The following is a 16,505-nucleotide window of genomic DNA, read 5'->3' as shown; positions in this document are numbered from 1 at the left end:
GTCTTTTCAACCAAACACGTGCAAAACACGATTCTTCAGAAAACTGTGACGTCATTACATCACGCATGCTCGATGGCGCCTGCTTACTGCCCCGCTTCCCACCCCACACAACTAACATAAGGCGACTCCACCGCGGCAGTGGTGGTTTTAGCAGCTTAGCTTGGCCCGCTTTGCACGTTGTAACCATGGTAAACGTCAAGAAACGGAAAGGTCGCGTCGTTATCGACTCGGACTCCGAAGACAGCGCCAGCGACGACAACTTAGATCAGGTGACGCGCCTTGCTAGTTGTCAACACTTTGGTGACGGCAAACCAATGTATGCTAAATAGTTAGCTCATTTTGGCCTCGCACTGTGAGAGGGGGAAAAGAACAGCAACCATAACCAGGCTCATCTTTTGAAAATCCTTCCACGGTGGTGCCACAAAGTCAACTAAATAATTGTTGTTTGTTAAGTTTTACCCCACTTTGTCCACATCACAACAAATAGACTACGACTGTCAACAGAAAAGCAGAGCTAGCTCAGTAATGCTAACGCTAAGGTGATCCTTTCAGAGGATGCACCCGAGTGGCAGTTAATATTTCAAGTGTGGTAGTTAGTTTGATCGCGTGCCCGTATAAGTATTGTGTTTGACAATGACATGTCTGCAGTGATGTTTTCTACTACTACTGATGCGGCTGATGGTGGCGCCTCGTCTTAAATAGCAAACCTTATCGCTCCAGTGACGTCACCGACGTGCTATTTTGGTGCGTTGTTGTCAAACAAGAGCGAGCGAATTGACCGAGTCGTAATCTGTCAAAGCTCCTTTTGCAGCGATGTCTCCGTTGTATTTTTGCTATTGTTAGCATGTCAGCATAAACATCAAATATGGAAAGCCGTTTGAGCATTTATTCGATCTCCTTGATGAGAGATGGGATCAAGTCACACATGTGCAAGCCTCAAGTAAGTCTCCAATCGTTAATTAAAAGTCCCCCAAATTATTTTGTGTTCTGAAAATCAGAAACATTCGATTAAACTCTTAGTTTGTAGAGCACTTAAAAATACAACATTTGCAGGTTTAGCAAAGTGCTGTGTACATGATAAAGTTCAAACATAAACCACAAGGGATAATAAAGCAATGATAACACAGAAATAAGAAATAAATACATTGTTCTATTCTTATTAAAACATACTTCTTTCAAAGCTAGAGGTGCAACAATGAATCTGTCGGCAACTAATCTATTATCAAATTATTTGACAACTATTTTAATTAATTGTTTAGAGACATGATCTTAAAATGGTCCAAATCCTCGAAAATTCAGCGTCTCAACAATAAATATTCTCAAGTTTCTGTAGTCCTCCATGAAAGCAAACAGATTTTCATTGTTCAAATTCAGAGATTTGCAGAAATCTACTTTCACTTTGGAAAGCAGTGATTTTTTTGTTATAGATCAAACCAGTTACTGAATCATAATTCATTTCCTAATGCATTTTCTGCAGGAAGTAGATATTATTATTTTCTGTCAAATTAATCAATTTTGAAAGTAACACTGCTGAACAGCAAATTTTAATCAGAGATGGCATTCTGTCCCCAAATGTACCAGCGGAGAAAAAAGCGAATAGCGGAAAGTCTCTGTCACCAAATGCAAGTGAGCTTTTACAACAGAAATAATGTTATGAAGTGCGGAATTAAGTTTTTATTTTTCGGGCATATTTGCCATCCCTTTGGTGGTCATCACACTTTATTTCCCCTTTGCCATCTTCACTTTTACCCTCGTGACTGTTATCATCCTCCCGCCCTCAGGAGCTGCTGTCGTTGGCAAAAAGGAAGCGGGTGGATTCTGGTGAGCAGGAAGAGCCAGTGAGCAAACCAGCAGCGTCCAGCGATTCAGAGACGTCAGACAGTGACGACGAGGTAGGACAGTCCAGCTCTTGTTTTGTTTCATGTGACAAAACAAAGCTCTGGAAGTGAAAGGGTTTTTCCACTGTTTTGATCTAGTGGACCGTTGGGGGCACCAAAGGCAAAAAGAAGGTAAAACAAAGCAAAGGTCCCGAGAAGAAAAATGCCACCAAGAAGAAGCTTCATAAGTCGACAGCGTCGGGAAGCTCAGATGGAGGGAGCTCAGGGGAGAGCTCTGCGCCAGAGGAGGGTATGTTGATACCACTTTATAAACTTGACAATGTAAGATTACCTTTTTTTTTTTGGCTGTTCCAGTGGACTCAAAAACTGCTGATCTTGTGTCTAAAATGGGGCATGGATGTCACTTACTGATGTGGATGTGCATCATTAAAGTTGAAATTTACATTGGAGAAGCATGAGACACCCCACCCATCCCCATTGAAAATAAAATAATGGACAAGTACACTTGTTAATGGCAGTGAATGAGATAAGATGGCCGCTCGTACCGCACAACATGAACTGAACGCTTGTGTCCACCAAAGTCTCGAGTCATTGACTCAAATATGATGGAATGAATTTGATGATGGTCCATGTCTCTTCAGGCGAAGTGTCCGACTCGGACAGCAACAGTTCCTCCTCCAGCTCAGACTCCGACTCATCAGAGGACGACGTCTTCCGGGACGGCTATGACGATGACCTGATGGGGGACGCTGAGGACAGAGCGCGGTTGGAGCAGATGACGGAGAAGGAGCGCGAGCAGGAACTATTCAACAGGATCGAGAAGAGAGAGGTGCTCAAGAGACGGTGAGACACCAGCCGTCACACGGCGTCCATTTTATTATTTTTTTTTGTTTAGCATTTTTGCTTTATTAATTTAAAAAAACATATTTTGGTAATGTTAAAATAGTAGTGTAAATGTAAATTATTGTTTTGTTATATTAAATTTTATTTTATGATGTTGTAGTTACAAAATAAGTGAATTTTATTTATTTTTTGAAGTTTTTTTTAAACAAAAATGTACCGATAAGATATACCCTTAGAGTAACATATTGACAAGCGGTATTATTAAGGAGAGTAATATCATGAAAATTTTAATGAGACCCATCCCTCGTGATCAGTCTCTGAGTAAATGTTGATCTTGAGCAAAAATATCGTGAAAGAGGACACGCCCCCGGTGGCCTGCACTTTGTTTGATGACACCCCACTTCCTCCTTAAAAAACAAAACAGTTCAATTGTAACGTCTTGGTAAATAAAGGTGTATTCACTTGGCATGTGTTTGGAAAAGGTTTGAAATCAAGAAGAAGCTGAAGACGGCAAAGAAGAAGGAGAAAGAGGAGAAGAAGAAGAAGCAGGAAGAAGAGCAGGAAAAACGCAAGCTATCTCAGGTTCAAGACACACAAGTGGTGAGTCCCAAACCAAGCAAGTTTATGGTGGAAAAAAAAAAGTCATCTTGCAAAATAGAAATTACTAAGTGACTAATAGAAAAAAAATGTTTGAGGCGCTCATGCTACGTCTTCCAACACGTCTCTAGGTGATGTCACATAACAAGGAACGACGGTCCAAACGGGATGAGAAACTTGACAAAAAGTCTCAAGCTATGGAAGAGCTGAAAGCCGAGCGAGAGAAAAAGAAGAACAAAACTGGTCAGTGGCATCTGAGGTTGTTCTTGTGGCCCGTTTTTGTGGGGATGTTTGTGTGTCTTTTAGAGTTGGCCGGTTCTGATTTTGTAATGGGAAATTGGGCACAATCACAATTTCAGCTGATCTGTACTGTGTGAAAAAAAAAAAATATTAAAATTTATTTTGGGGGGGGGTGCTTTTTTTGGGCTCACTCGCACTGTAAAGTGTGTATTTGTAGATGCAAATAGTGACAATTAAATAAGTACCGTATATTATTGACATTTTTTGTCCCATTCGCCAAGCAGCAGAACTCTTGGCCAAACGCGAGCCCCTGAAAACCAGCGAGGTGTACTCCGACGACGAAGAGGAGGAGGAGGAGGAAGATGACGACAAGTCGTCTGTGAAGAGCGACCGGAGTTCGCGCTCTTCTTCGTTCGACGACGACGACGAGTGAGTTTCATCGCTGGCCTCCCCCGCTGAGCAAAGTGCTTTTTGCGTGTCGAGTTAGCACGAGCGTCTCTGTTTGACAGAAAAGAAGAAACGCCGCCTAAATCGCAGCCCGTGTCGCTACCTGATGAGCTCAATCGGATCCGCCTATCGCGACACAAGCTGGAGCGCTGGTGCCACATGCCCTTTTTTGCCAAAACCGTCACCGGTTGCTTCGTGAGGATCGGCATCGGGAACAGCAGCAGTAAACCAGTCTACAGGGTAAAGCAAAAAAAAAAAAAAAAAGCTTGTCAATTGTCACTAATGGTTGGATAGTTTTTCTCCACGGTCAGCAGAGGGTCTCTTCAGTTCTCGGAATTTCATTTATTTTCTCAATTGGAGTGCAGTTAGTCCTTAAGTGGCTCTTTCAGAAGCTACAAGTTGTTCCCTTGTCCAGAAATTGCTAAATGATGTGATTGGGTGAAAAACAAAGAACATTTAATTTGAAGCATTGAAGCATTGACTATTGAACGAAACTCATTTTACAAAGCCGGACAAATAACAAAGAATCAAAAAATAATAATTTCCACGATTTTCAGTTGGCCTGTAGGGTCCGCAATATGGCCAAACGAAACAATTTGATATAAATAGTATATATTGACATTGAAAGAGCTGAAATTGTAATTTACCCCGACAAAAAAAAAAAAAAAAAAAAAATTGATTTCCAATGTACTTCCAAAACTGTGTGCTAAGGTCGCTGAAATTATGGACGTGGTGGAGACGGCAAAAGTTTACCAACTGGGCACGACGCGGACAAACAAAGGATTACAATTACGGTGGGTAAACTAGTCGCATTGTGGTATCGTATTATATTACTGCGGTCATTTTTTTCCACATCTTGCTTTGTGAGCAAATGTTTAAGTTTGCACAATGTAAAATTCAATTTTTTCAAGTACCCTACTGCTGAGAGCAGTTTTTCCAACTAAAACACGTAACGGATTAATGGCGTTACCATTCATTTCAATTGGCAAAGATGTTTTGAGTTACAAACATGGTCACCGAGCGAATTCATCACTAAAGTCAAGGCACCATTTTAAAGGTTGAGTAGAACGCGACAGTGTGATGTTATCCTATCATTGTATTCCTCAGGCACGGCGGTGACATGCGCGTCTTCCGGCTGGAGTTTGTGTCCAATCAGGAGTTCACAGAAAATGAGTTCATGAAGTGGAAAGAAGCGGTGAGCAGATACTCGTACGAATGACAAAAGCCGCTACTACGACCTAACATGGTTTCATCATTCTCGCCGTGTCCGCCTCGTTTGCAGATGATTGTTGCCGGCATGCAAGTGCCAACGCTGGACGAGATCACCAAAAAGGAGCAGACCATCAAAGAAGCCATGAACTACAAATTCAATGACAAAGACATAGAGGATGTCAGTCCCTTTTTTTTTTTTTTTAACGCACTCACGATCATTTTCTAACCTCCAGTGACTAAAACCACCATCGCCCACTCTCCGTCTCTCTCGCTTGTTGTTCTCTTTTGCTGCAGATCGTCAAAGAGAAAGACAGATTCCGAAAAGCGCCACCAAACTACGCCATGAAGAAAACTCAATTACTTAAAGATAAGGTAAACAAGTCACATCACATGACTCAGTGTCGTCACTAGGGCTGTCGCAAATGAGTCCTTTTTTGTGTAAATATGATACACCTGAGATGTATTGATTTTACATTAAATTGAAAATTACATTAAGGATTTCCCCCCCCCCCCCCCTTGAAGGCCATGGCGGAGGAGAGCGGTGACGGCGACAAAGTGAAAGTCATCCAGGATGAGTTGAATGAGCTGGAGGAGCGAGCAGAGGCGCTGGACAGGCAGAGAACCAAGAATATCTCCGCCATTAGGTTTGAAGACTTTCACGCGTTAATTCAGTCCCCCCCCCCCCCCCCCCCCCCCCGCCCCCAAACATATTTGGCACTGTTGTGTATTTTATTGTGCAGCTACATTAATCAGCGAAACAGAAGTTGGAACATTGTCGAATCGGAAAAAGCTCTGGTGGTAAGTTACCTCGTCGCAGAAAATTCGTTCCAACAAAAAGAACTGAGCAGCAACACTTAAATTGTGTGTTCCTATAGGCCGAGGGACAAAATGCCAAAAACCAACAAATGGACCCGTTCACCCGGAGACAATGCAAACCCACCATGGTGTCCAATGTAAGTCTTCTATATTTATGCAACACTGCTGCTGAATATATATTATGTATTCATATTTGTGGGGCCTGTTCACACTTGGTCTTGTGTGTGTTCCAAAGGCCAGAGACCCGTCAGTGCACGCCGCCATTCTTGCTCACCTGAACCAGAAGTATGGCTCTGGATCCTCGCCGGACCCTTCTGCTCTTGAGAAGAACAAGCAGGTCACAGTCACTTAGAGACGGGAAAAACCTGTGCACCGAAGCCGTGTTGTGTCGTCAGAAGCCAGTTGGCCAAGTGGCCAACACGAATGTGGCTGCCGCCATTTATTTATTTTTTTTTCTCATCACACTTTGTGAATAACGCAAGCCTCATTTTCCACAGGGTCCCACGGACACGAAGGACAAAGACGTAACAAAGCCAACCACTGACCTCTCTGAAGACTTATTCAAAGTTCATGATTTCGATGTAAAGATTGACCTTCAAGTTCCTAATGCAGGTGAGACGGCTGACCGACCCCCACCACCATTTTTTGCCCAATGTCCCACTACGCTAATGTTTGTCAATTTTCCCCTCGTGCCACACACCAGAAGCAAATTCTCTGTCGGTGAGCTCGAACGCACTCCCGGTGAAAGACGGTGCCCCCCGGCGATCGCTCAACCTTGAGGACTACAAGAAGAGAAGGGGGCTCATCTGAAGACCACCGTGCTGCATGAGGAACAGGCTGTGAAAGGACATGTGTGTGCGTGTGGGTGTGAGTGAGTTAATTGGAGGTGTGCGAGTGCGTGTGCGACAACAGACTTTTTATCAAAGGACATACTGATCCACACATGTTTTTTTTCCCCTCAAATCCTCTGAGATTTTCTTTTTTCCCAAAAAACTCACTGGCGCTGGACTACACTATACTACATTTTTGTTTAAAGTTACTGGACACTTACCATGTTTTGACCAGCAGTTAAGATACATCTTCTATACTCCCTTTTCACGATGCCCGTCCTCCATGTTTGTCAAGTATCTCCCTAAATTTAAATGAGCTGGTACGGTTGGGTACATTAAAAACGTCTGTCATTTTGTAAATGCTTTGAAGTTGGCCAGAGGTTCAAAAGGAAATAGGTTTTTGTTATTTTTTTTTTTAATGGATGTCGCTTCATTCCTCTTGTATATCTTGTTAGGTTGCTTAAAAGGATATAAAAAAAACATACACACAAAAAAAAACCACCCTCGTCCTTAACCCCCAGAGCAGATTCTATTTGTTATTGATTGTCAATAGTTGGTTCCTGTATTGATGTGGCATGCGATGTAAATATGCCTTTTGGAGTGAGTTCAGGAGGAAACAAATAAAGAGGCACTGTTTCATATATTTCCCTGTTTTTATAGTTAAAACTTTGCTGGACTGTGCCAGTAAATTTTATGCAAAACATGTAATTAACATTACATAGCTCATATTTATCGATGCTTGTTACAGCAAACACATGCAAGAATCTATTCTACAAATGTTTATACATGGAAACCGAATTTAAAAATATTCAGGCATTGTTTTGGGGTCCTTGCTGTCGCTCCTGGTCAACTGAGAGAAGAAGACCTTAGCGCCCACACCCCTATACGATGACTTGTTGAAATTACAATTTAAGATTTTATTCAAAAGATTCTCCACTCTAAGGCTTGTTATAAACGCGTTCTTTTTTTCTGATCAGGCACTTTTGTAGTCACACTTGTAAAGTCTTCGTATGGTGTAATTACTCGTCGAAAGGAAATATTTACTTAATGTTATTCATGATTAATTTATTAATTTTATTAAATGTTATTGTTATACATTCAACGCTCTTTAAATAGTTTTTATTTTTTAAACAATACGGCAATTTTGTAGCCACCCGTGTTATGGGGTCCTTGAGGTTTACTTCCTGGTCCACGTAGGGAAGATTTGTTATTTTTCGATTTTTGTAGTCGTCATAAAATGACATTTGCCTGTGTGTACCCAAACGACATTTCGTTCACTGGTGCACCAGTTCAGCCTCGCAGATAGCACGGTGGCAGGAGACATTTGGACATCGTTTACAACGGTAAGATGGAAGTAGCGTAGCCTGGACAAGGCAGCTAAATCTCTTCGCGATAGCACAATATAGTATTAAGTAAACGCGTTTCTAATAGTAATTAAGCGATCGTGGGATGAAAGGAACAGCATTTACAATAATTGGGTTGGGCTCACTCAAGTTGTGTCTCAGCCCCATGAACACTGATGGGTTATATCCTTGATGTCCCTTTCAAAAAGCTGCGGCAGTCACTTGCTGTTGGTTGTTCTGTGCTCTTTCTGCAACGCCCTAAGATTTTAGCGTGCCATGGGTCCTGTCTATAAGGCAAACTGCTACAGCAGTTGGTCCAAAGAAATATGTTGAAATGGTCGACGGAGAGACTTGAGCTTTCTTTGGCGGGGAACAGCCAAATCTTGCCTGGGTTGTTGCGAAGAGCCTTGTGCACTTGCACGCTTTGATTGCATGTTTTTCTTAATAAAATAATCTGTCAACCGTTTATTATTTAGGAGGGGTTTGTTCTGAAATGAGTTTGACGTGGTATTTTGGGATAATAACAAAAACTGCCTCGTTTGGGTTTGTAGGGTATCTTTCATTCAACGACTCTTGATGACAGCCAGTGGCCTCTCTGCAAGGCATCTTTCCGACTGCTCTTTTTTATTCCATCCATCCATCCATTTTCCGAACCGCTTGATCCTCACTAGGGTCGCGGGGGGTGCTGGAGCCTATCCCAGCCGTCTTCGGGCAGTAGGCGGGGGACACCCTGAATCAGTTGCCAGCCAATCGCAGGGCACACAGAGACGAACAACCATCCACGCCCACACTCACACCTAGGGACAATTTAGAGCTTCCAATCAACCTGCCATGCATGTTTTTGGAATGTGGGAGGAAACCGGAGCACCCGGAGAAAACCCACACAGGCCCGGGGAGAACATGCAAACTCCACACAGGGAGGCCGGAGCTGGAATCGAACCCGGTACCTCTGCACTGTGAAGCCGACGTGCTAACCACTGGACTACCGGGCCGCCTTCTTTTGCATTCCAAAACAGTAATAGTATGGGGCGTGCCTTTAACGCGGAGAATAGTTGAGTTTACCCAGGGAAAAAAACGTATGATAGTGCTGTGCTACAGAGCCTCGTTGCATAAACTGGTGAAGCCTGCTTTGGAGAAAATGCAAAATGTCTTGTTAGACAGCCATAACAATCCAGTTGTGATTGATTCAATGTCCCGAGAAGGTTTTTAGAAAATACTTTGTGGTATCTGTGGTTTAAATTCACATCGTATTGCTTATTTTCCTTCTCTTTTCCATCAGCAATCAAAATGTCCTGGTTTGTGGAGTTTGCCGGCAAAGCCGAAAACTTCCTGAATCAAGTTGACCAGGGCGCTGCCACTGCCTTGAGCAAAGGTCAGAACAAAACATCCTCCCTCGCGTCCTACTACGATGGAGATGATGCGGCGGTCCATCCTGAATACAAAGCGGAGACCAGCACAGTTTCTCACTACACGTCGAGCTTCATCTCTTCAGCAGCGGGCAACATCAAGAAGGCTGCGTCTGCTCCTGTGACCACTTCGGCCCTCAAGCAAGCATCAAGCAAAACTTCCAAGGCTCCCCACTCTGCCTCCTCCTCCTCCTCCTCTTCCTCTGGCTTTGCAAAGCGGAAAAAGAGTTCGCTTGACGTGGACGATGATATGCTCTTTGACTTTTTAAACAGCTCTGAGCCGCCAGTCAGTACCCGCCGTGAGCCCAGGAGGGATGCCAGCGTTAAAGTGGCGGTCACAGAGGCTAAAATTCAGACTCCGACTCCTCCTGCCGCTGACCTGTTGCTCCCATCCACATCGCCCTCGACCAATGACGTGTCCCGGGCGTCCAGCCTTGGCCCTCTGCCCGCTAATAGCATGAAAGTATCACAGGAGAACTCAGAAACAGAGCAAAGCCAAGGTATGGCAAACATTTTGAAAGAATTGAATAAGGCGTCAACTGTCATTTTTTGACAGATGACATTCAAAATAGCGCCTCTGTCGTCAGCTATTTACATACACCGACAAAAGAAATCAAATGGGATTGTATTTACCACAGTCTTTAAATTATCATAGAACACGACACCTAATTCAAAATATTGAACTAAAATTTGAGAAAGAATGTTAAACTTCCAAGTATGAAAACGCAAAGCCGAATAAGTACGTTATCTGTTTTGCATGTCTCATTTTCTAATATGCATTGTGCTTCAACGAACAATTAGAGGCGCAACAATTAATTGACAGCTAATGGATTATTAAATTAATTGCTAGTTATTTTAATTGAGAAATCACTACATACCTTTTTTAATTTCAAATTCACCATATGCTCAAAATGTCAGCATTTCAACAGTAAATATTCCCTGGTTTCATTGGGTTTGGGAATGCAAAGTTATGGAGCATTATTAAAATAGAAAATATGTACTTTCAGCACTATTAAAATTTAAAACATACTTTTGACAATCTCACCAGTAACAATTAGCAACCAGTGTTAAAAAAGCAATTTCTTTTGTCATATATTTTAAAGTCTACTGTGGTGACACTCAAATTAAGGGATATTTAAGATCCCTAAATTGTATCTGTTTGTATCCAATTTCTTTTGGAATGAAAAAGTAAATATTCACTGTTTTAAATGATAAATCTGCAACAACAATGAAACATAAATCTACCTATGCTAGAATAAAATACGAGAATATATTGTCGCTGTCCAATAAAAAGTGGCTAAATTCATTTATTTGTTATTTCAGCCAGTCAACACTCAGCTGAGTCTTGCGACTCGGACTTGCCTGCCCCTCAGGAATCCGACCGACGGGAGTCTTGCGGTCCCCCAGAGGAGCCCCAGGGCCAGGTTTTGTCCAGCCTGCGTCTGGAGAACCAGCTCCTACGTAGTGAGGTGGCCTCTCTCAACCAGGAAATGGCCTCGGTCATCCAGCGATCAAAGGAAATGCAAGAAGGTACGACTCATTTGAATGTATTTTACAGCCACATCGCCTTACAGTTTTTTTTGATCTGATCCCTTTTGTCACTCCCGCAGAACTGAGCAACGCCCGGCTGCGTGTCGACAAACGTAACGCCGAGCAGTCTCAGAGCGACCGGGCGCTGCGGGGCCTGCGCTCTCAGGTGGACGACCTAAACGAGGCGCTGGCTGCCAAGGACGGACAGCTTGCCGTGCTCAAGGTCCGATTGGAAGAGGCCGACCAGCTGCTAAGAAGCCGCAGCGTGGCGCTGGAGGAGGCGCAGAAGGAGAAGTCCAGGTACGATCTCTCTCTCTTTTTTTTTTCTTTTTTTTTTTAATATAAAGGTCAGGTGCCTTTTTATGAAAGAAGTGTCGAGGTTGCTGATGTGCTATTTAGGATCTTAGAGGACCACACCGAAGGCAGCAGCATGCACTCCCAGGCTCTGGAGAGCATGCACGACAGGCTGCGAGAAGCCGAGCAAGCCATCAGGAGGGAAGAGGACAACTTTCGACAAATGCAGGTGACCCTTTTATTCCATGCAGTCTTAAAAACTGCGGTCTTATAGCTGAAAGGCTAACTGAATCCCTCCTTTATCATGGTGGGGATGACGTTCTAGCTCAGGGATGTGAAGCATAAATGCTGGTGCAGGCCACAATTTTTCTTCAGTACTTCTCGGGAGCCCGCATAGACTCATGGACTTGCTGACCAGTTGTACGACAAAATTATTATTAGTTTTTTAATATCGACAAAAGATGTGCATACATGCAAAATATGTGCTCTTATTATATTTCAATTGCGATAATACATTTTTCAATACATGTCTAAAAGATCCACTATCCTAACCCAACAACAAAGGGTTTGAAGCAAAACAATGAAATAATCACATTGTGTTATTTTTCCCAGTGCAAAGGGCTCTCTTGGATAAAAATGACCATTCATTGAAGGCACAAAACTGCTGCACAAGAAACCAACATTCGGTCCAAGAACTGACGCAGCTAATGTGCATCATTTGTCATCACAAAGTAGTATCAACAAGTACTGCGGTGCATTTTTGGGAATATTCAGTCTTAAATAAGATAAGAAAACCTTTATTAGTCTCGCAATGGAGAAATTCCCAATTCACAGCAGCAAATTTATGAAAGGAAGAAGTAGAACAACAAAATATAGGAGCTGCTGGAAAGGCAGCCACTCTCGCGGCGCCATTTTGAAGTCAAAATAACAAAAATAACACAACACAAGACATAGGACACAGACAGTCGTGCAATCTTCACCACTTTTCTGCATACACTTTGTTGTCTGAAGCAGTTCTGGATGAAAGAGGAGAGGATCAAAGTGTCCTTTCACCAGTGGATCAGAGACGTCATGCTGAAAATGTGCACACGTCTGCTACAAGCCAAGTTTTGAAAGCAAACACGAAGCTGTAGCGTCCATTGACGAAAAAGAGATTCGTTCACTTCTCCTGTCCCACGTAATCCGCTTCAAACTCCAAGCCGCGACGCCCAGTTCCAAATCCGCATCGGCGCTCCGCGCTAACGCTCCTTTCTTCTCATCGTCGGCTCCTCAAGCCTTACATCCATCCAGACGCAGACCGTTCAACAGCACCGATCTCTCCGCTGAACAAAGCGGCTGTGAAAAATGCTGCCCATTCCAGGCGCAAGACACAAGCGCCCCGGGACTGTCCAGCAACGACAGTCAAATGGCGCCGACATTCCTCCCAGTCAAAAACACTGCTGGTATACCCATGCTGCCGAGAAGGCGCAACCACCAAGCACAGAGTTTTGTCCTTGATGAATGTTGTGGCCAAAAAATGCTGAAAAAAGTCCACATCATTTCCACACGACGTAACAACAAACACAAAGTGACAAAACAAACACAAAAACAACAAAAAAAAGCAAGGCTCATGAGAGCACTTGCTGACGGCTGCCTACTCCAAATGGAGGCTGCTTTCCAAACATCGTCACTCTCAGTCTTGTAAAAAGCTCTATTTGTCAACAAAAGCCATTCAAAAGATGTTACCAATTAGATTTTGTTTGTTTAGAGTGAATATGTCGGCTGTCAGTCGCGGTTGGAGTCCGAGCGGCAGAGCCTGGCCGAGGCCTTGACAGCGGCGGAGAAGCGCACTGCCGAGGAGAAGCTCCGCGCCGACAACCTCCAACAGCAGTTGCGCAGCGCCAAGAGTGCTGCTGAGGCCGCCAAGCACGAGCTGCAGGACTACAAGCAGAAGGCCACACGCATCCTACAAGTAAGCTTGACCTCCACCCACCACCACCACCACTTAACGGTGGTTCTCAACTGGTCGGGCGAGACCCAAAAGTGGGTCACCTACAGGAAGTTAAAAAAAAAAAAAAAAAAGCGTTTTGAGGTAGTGTTTTGTGGCCCAGAAGTTGAGTTGCCGATGTTGTTTTTACATTAATTATGACTCACTGTCACTTTGTTACTATCGACTCACAGGTTGCGTAATAAAATGGACGCAATAGTTTTTTTCCCATCTTGTACAAAATAAATGCCCCCCCCCAAAAAAAAGAAAAACTAATACCCAAATTAAAACTAATGCCAATATTAAAACTAATAAAAACTAAAGAGAACTAAGTATTTGTGAAACACGTTTAAAAAAAAACAAAAGTTGCTCTGAACTATAATTCAAAGAATTAAATGAACACAGAACATATTAGGTTAGAGACTGTCCCAAAAATATGAATGTTGTGGCTATATTTCGACTCATGACAAAATCTTACGTTGAAAATATTTGCACAAAACAAAAGTGGAAGGAAAATGTGGGTCGTAGGATGACAACAGTTGAGAGCCACTAATTCATAGGACACGTGTTCTAATGTCAGTCAATGTTAAGTCCAAAGAGAAACTGATCAGCAGCCTGAAGGAGGGCTCCGGTTTGGACTCACTGGACGGCAGCGGCGCGACGACGCTGGAAATAGAAGAGCTGCACCACGAGAAGGAACTGCAGAAGGAGGAGATCCAGAAGCTGCAAGGCCAAATGCACTCGCTGCGGACTGAATTACAGGTGTGAGAATTGGCAAAAGAAATGAGTTGAAAAGTTGCATCGCCCAAGAGCTAGACCGATATAATGAACTCGACTTGTGGGGATCTTGATTAATGGCTTCCCCTGCAGGATTTGGAGAGCCAGTCCCTTGCAGAGGCGGACACGTGGCGGCAACAGACGGCGCAGTTTCAAGAGGAGCAGGCAGCACTGAACCGCGTCAAGCAGGAGCTGGAAGCTGAGGTGGAGCGGCACAAGCAGGTGGGGAAGGGGTTGATGATGTTCCGTCGTCTCAAAATGGCGCCTTTGATGATTTGTCAAACTCTTTGGATTGTTGTCAGGAGCTGCAATATGTGGAGGAAGAGCAGAACCGGGCCAAAAGCACCCTGCAGAGCCGAGTCAAAGACAGAGAAGATGAAATTCAGAAGCTCAGGAATCAGGTCGGTTTGACCACATCAGTCACAGTGCAGTTCTGAATGCCAAGGGGTATTTTTTTTTTTATTAGTAATGTTTTTTACAAAAAGATCTCGTTATCAATTCCAATTGTGTTATTTTCTTTGTTGTTGATTTAAAACCTTTTAGTTTTTCAATTTTATTTTATTTTGTTCAGCGGCCAACCACAAAAATGTCTTTTAAGGTCTCCTGTGTTATTTTGAACTATGTTTGTTTATTTCATCCATTTTTTAAAATTCAATATAATAATTATTTTGTTTTAAAGTTTTTTTTTTAAAGTGAACCACAAAAATATATATTTTTAAAAATATACAGTATGTATTTTTATTTTCTTTGTTGTTGCTTAGTTTTAGTATTAGTTTTAATTTTTGTTGTGAACATTTCTATTTTAATTTTGGAGAATTCAACTGCATGTCATTCAGTTAAAAAAAAAAAAAAGGAATTGCAATACAGCATGTACGACAACATCAGTTTCACATACTTGTGCATGTTATTTTTTTTCTTTCTCTCCAGTTGACCAACAAGACTTTGAGCAGCAGCAGCCAAACGGAGCTGGAGAACCGCCTGCATCAGCTGACTGAAACGCTGATCCAGAAGCAGACCATGCTGGAGGCTCTGGGCACAGAGAAAAGCTCGCTGGTCTTCCAGTTGGAGCGCCTGGAGCAGCAACTCAAGAACACCCAGGGGGGTCCGGTCACTGGGGGCCCCTCCATCAACATGAGCGGCGTCGAGGGGCCGGGTAACCTCCTGTCGTGCTCGCCCATTTTGAGGACCAATAAAGCTGTGGTATTTGCAATTTTTTTTTGTTTTTTAATGTTCAGGGGCCAGACAAAGGAACATTCCAGTGCTTTTCAACAATGAACATAATCCCGGTGTGTATGGGAGAGTGCAAAAGGCAGCCAGCACCATTGACCGCTTCAGGTAAAAATGCAAGTACTGAGCACTAGACTACATTACCCACAATCCATTTTGGTATAGTTTTGCTTTCTCTCATTTCAGCATCAGACTGGGGATCTTCTTGAGACGCTACCCCATGGCTAGGGTTTTTGTCATCTTGTACATGGCGAGTATTTGTTTGAAACATTTCTGTTAGCTTGCGGGTAAACTGTTTAAAATTTTTAAGAAATACATATTAATATCAATGGTTACACTTGACCCACGAATATTTTTGGAAGAGCTGTTAAACATGAATGTAAACAATTAGGATTTTGATGTTTGGATTAAAAGCCTAGTTTCTGCCCACTAACCTATTGACTGATATTGCAGGCGGTGCTGCACCTATGGGTGATGATTGTGCTCCTGACTTATTCTCCAGAAATACATCAGAGCCATCCAGATGGAAGGTAGTTGAAAATGTCACCGGCAGCTGAACAGTGTGGAGCTCCGGGATCTTATTATTTATCCCCCTCCAAACAGACACATGCACACACACACACACATGCATGGATACAGACACCTGCAGATTTATTCTCCCATTTCCCAACTGACAACGGCATTACGCTTGAAAAGAATTACTGAGAGGTATTTTTGCAGTCTCATGAATGGTTATTAGGATTAAAACTGCCCTGTGCCAGGGGCATACAGAGGTTCCGGGCCAACGAGGCAGGCATCAATCTTGGGGGGCATCCAGACTGCTGTCAGACTTTTGAGAGGTTGTATTTAACAATGTAAAAAGAATATTTTAATAAATGAGTTAAACATACAGAGTCCTCCTTGTGTTAATTGAGTGTTTTCGGTGTGGATTTGTCCAAAGGATCCATGATGTCATTTTAAAGGGGCTTGTCTTAAAAAAAAAGTGTATGTGTCAGAAAATGTTTGTAAATCAGTGTGACCTCCTGCTACATTTCACTAGTGATTTTTTTCCTGAAAAATTGATTGTGAGTTTGTTTACTCCCAAAAAATGCCAGAAATTATATAATGATTTTATGTCAAAGCTTGTTTCTCTACATTGG

General features: G+C 42.9%; 2 protein-coding genes across 2 annotated transcripts; both read left to right on the top strand.

Moving 5' to 3' along the window:
• The first annotated feature begins 95 nt into the window (after positions 1–95).
• On the top strand, positions 96–7,466 carry rtf1 (RTF1 homolog, Paf1/RNA polymerase II complex component). Its single transcript, XM_086127463.1, has 18 exons — positions 96–269; positions 1,782–1,892; positions 1,977–2,127; positions 2,480–2,681; positions 3,164–3,281; positions 3,410–3,521; positions 3,803–3,947; positions 4,028–4,205; positions 4,677–4,759; positions 5,073–5,160; positions 5,248–5,355; positions 5,472–5,549; positions 5,700–5,821; positions 5,918–5,975; positions 6,053–6,130; positions 6,229–6,330; positions 6,491–6,605; positions 6,697–7,466. The coding sequence occupies exons 1-18, from the start codon at positions 186–188 to the stop codon at positions 6,801–6,803; spliced, it is 2,040 nt and encodes a 679-aa protein (XP_085983589.1). The 5' UTR covers positions 96–185; the 3' UTR covers positions 6,804–7,466.
• A 509-nt stretch (positions 7,467–7,975) lies between these two features.
• golga5 (golgin A5) lies at positions 7,976–16,255 on the top strand. Its single transcript, XM_086127462.1, has 13 exons — positions 7,976–8,166; positions 9,446–10,072; positions 10,896–11,102; positions 11,183–11,402; positions 11,502–11,625; positions 13,144–13,347; positions 13,954–14,124; positions 14,233–14,361; positions 14,442–14,540; positions 15,067–15,292; positions 15,375–15,474; positions 15,553–15,616; positions 15,820–16,255. The coding sequence occupies exons 2-13, from the start codon at positions 9,454–9,456 to the stop codon at positions 15,898–15,900; spliced, it is 2,244 nt and encodes a 747-aa protein (XP_085983588.1). The 5' UTR covers positions 7,976–8,166; positions 9,446–9,453; the 3' UTR covers positions 15,901–16,255.
• Positions 16,256–16,505: the final 250 nt, after the last annotated feature.

This window comes from Hippocampus guttulatus, chromosome 13 (genome assembly GCF_054856545.1).
Source record: "Hippocampus guttulatus isolate MCC_2025c chromosome 13, RoL_Hgut_1.0, whole genome shotgun sequence".
Taxonomy (NCBI): Eukaryota; Metazoa; Chordata; class Actinopteri; order Syngnathiformes; family Syngnathidae; genus Hippocampus; species Hippocampus guttulatus.
Note: the sequence above shows the minus strand (reverse complement) of the source record. Positions and strands in the feature narration are given on the sequence as shown.

Bases quoted from the DNA above. Each gene is read 5' to 3' on its own strand.
- golga5 (XM_086127462.1), top strand. From the start codon at position 9,454: ATGTCCTGGTTTGTGGAGTTTGCCGGCAAAGCCGAAAACTTCCTGAAT. The intron at 10,073-10,895 runs GTATGGCAAACA...TTGTTATTTCAG, and splicing joins AGAAACAGAGCAAAGCCAAG to CCAGTCAACACTCAGCTGAG. The intron at 13,348-13,953 runs GTAAGCTTGACC...GTCAATGTTAAG, and splicing joins AGGCCACACGCATCCTACAA to TCCAAAGAGAAACTGATCAG.
- rtf1 (XM_086127463.1), top strand. From the start codon at position 186: ATGGTAAACGTCAAGAAACGGAAAGGTCGCGTCGTTATCGACTCGGAC. The intron at 5,356-5,471 runs GTCAGTCCCTTT...CTTTTGCTGCAG, and splicing joins ATGACAAAGACATAGAGGAT to ATCGTCAAAGAGAAAGACAG. The intron at 5,550-5,699 runs GTAAACAAGTCA...CCCCCCTTGAAG, and splicing joins CTCAATTACTTAAAGATAAG to GCCATGGCGGAGGAGAGCGG.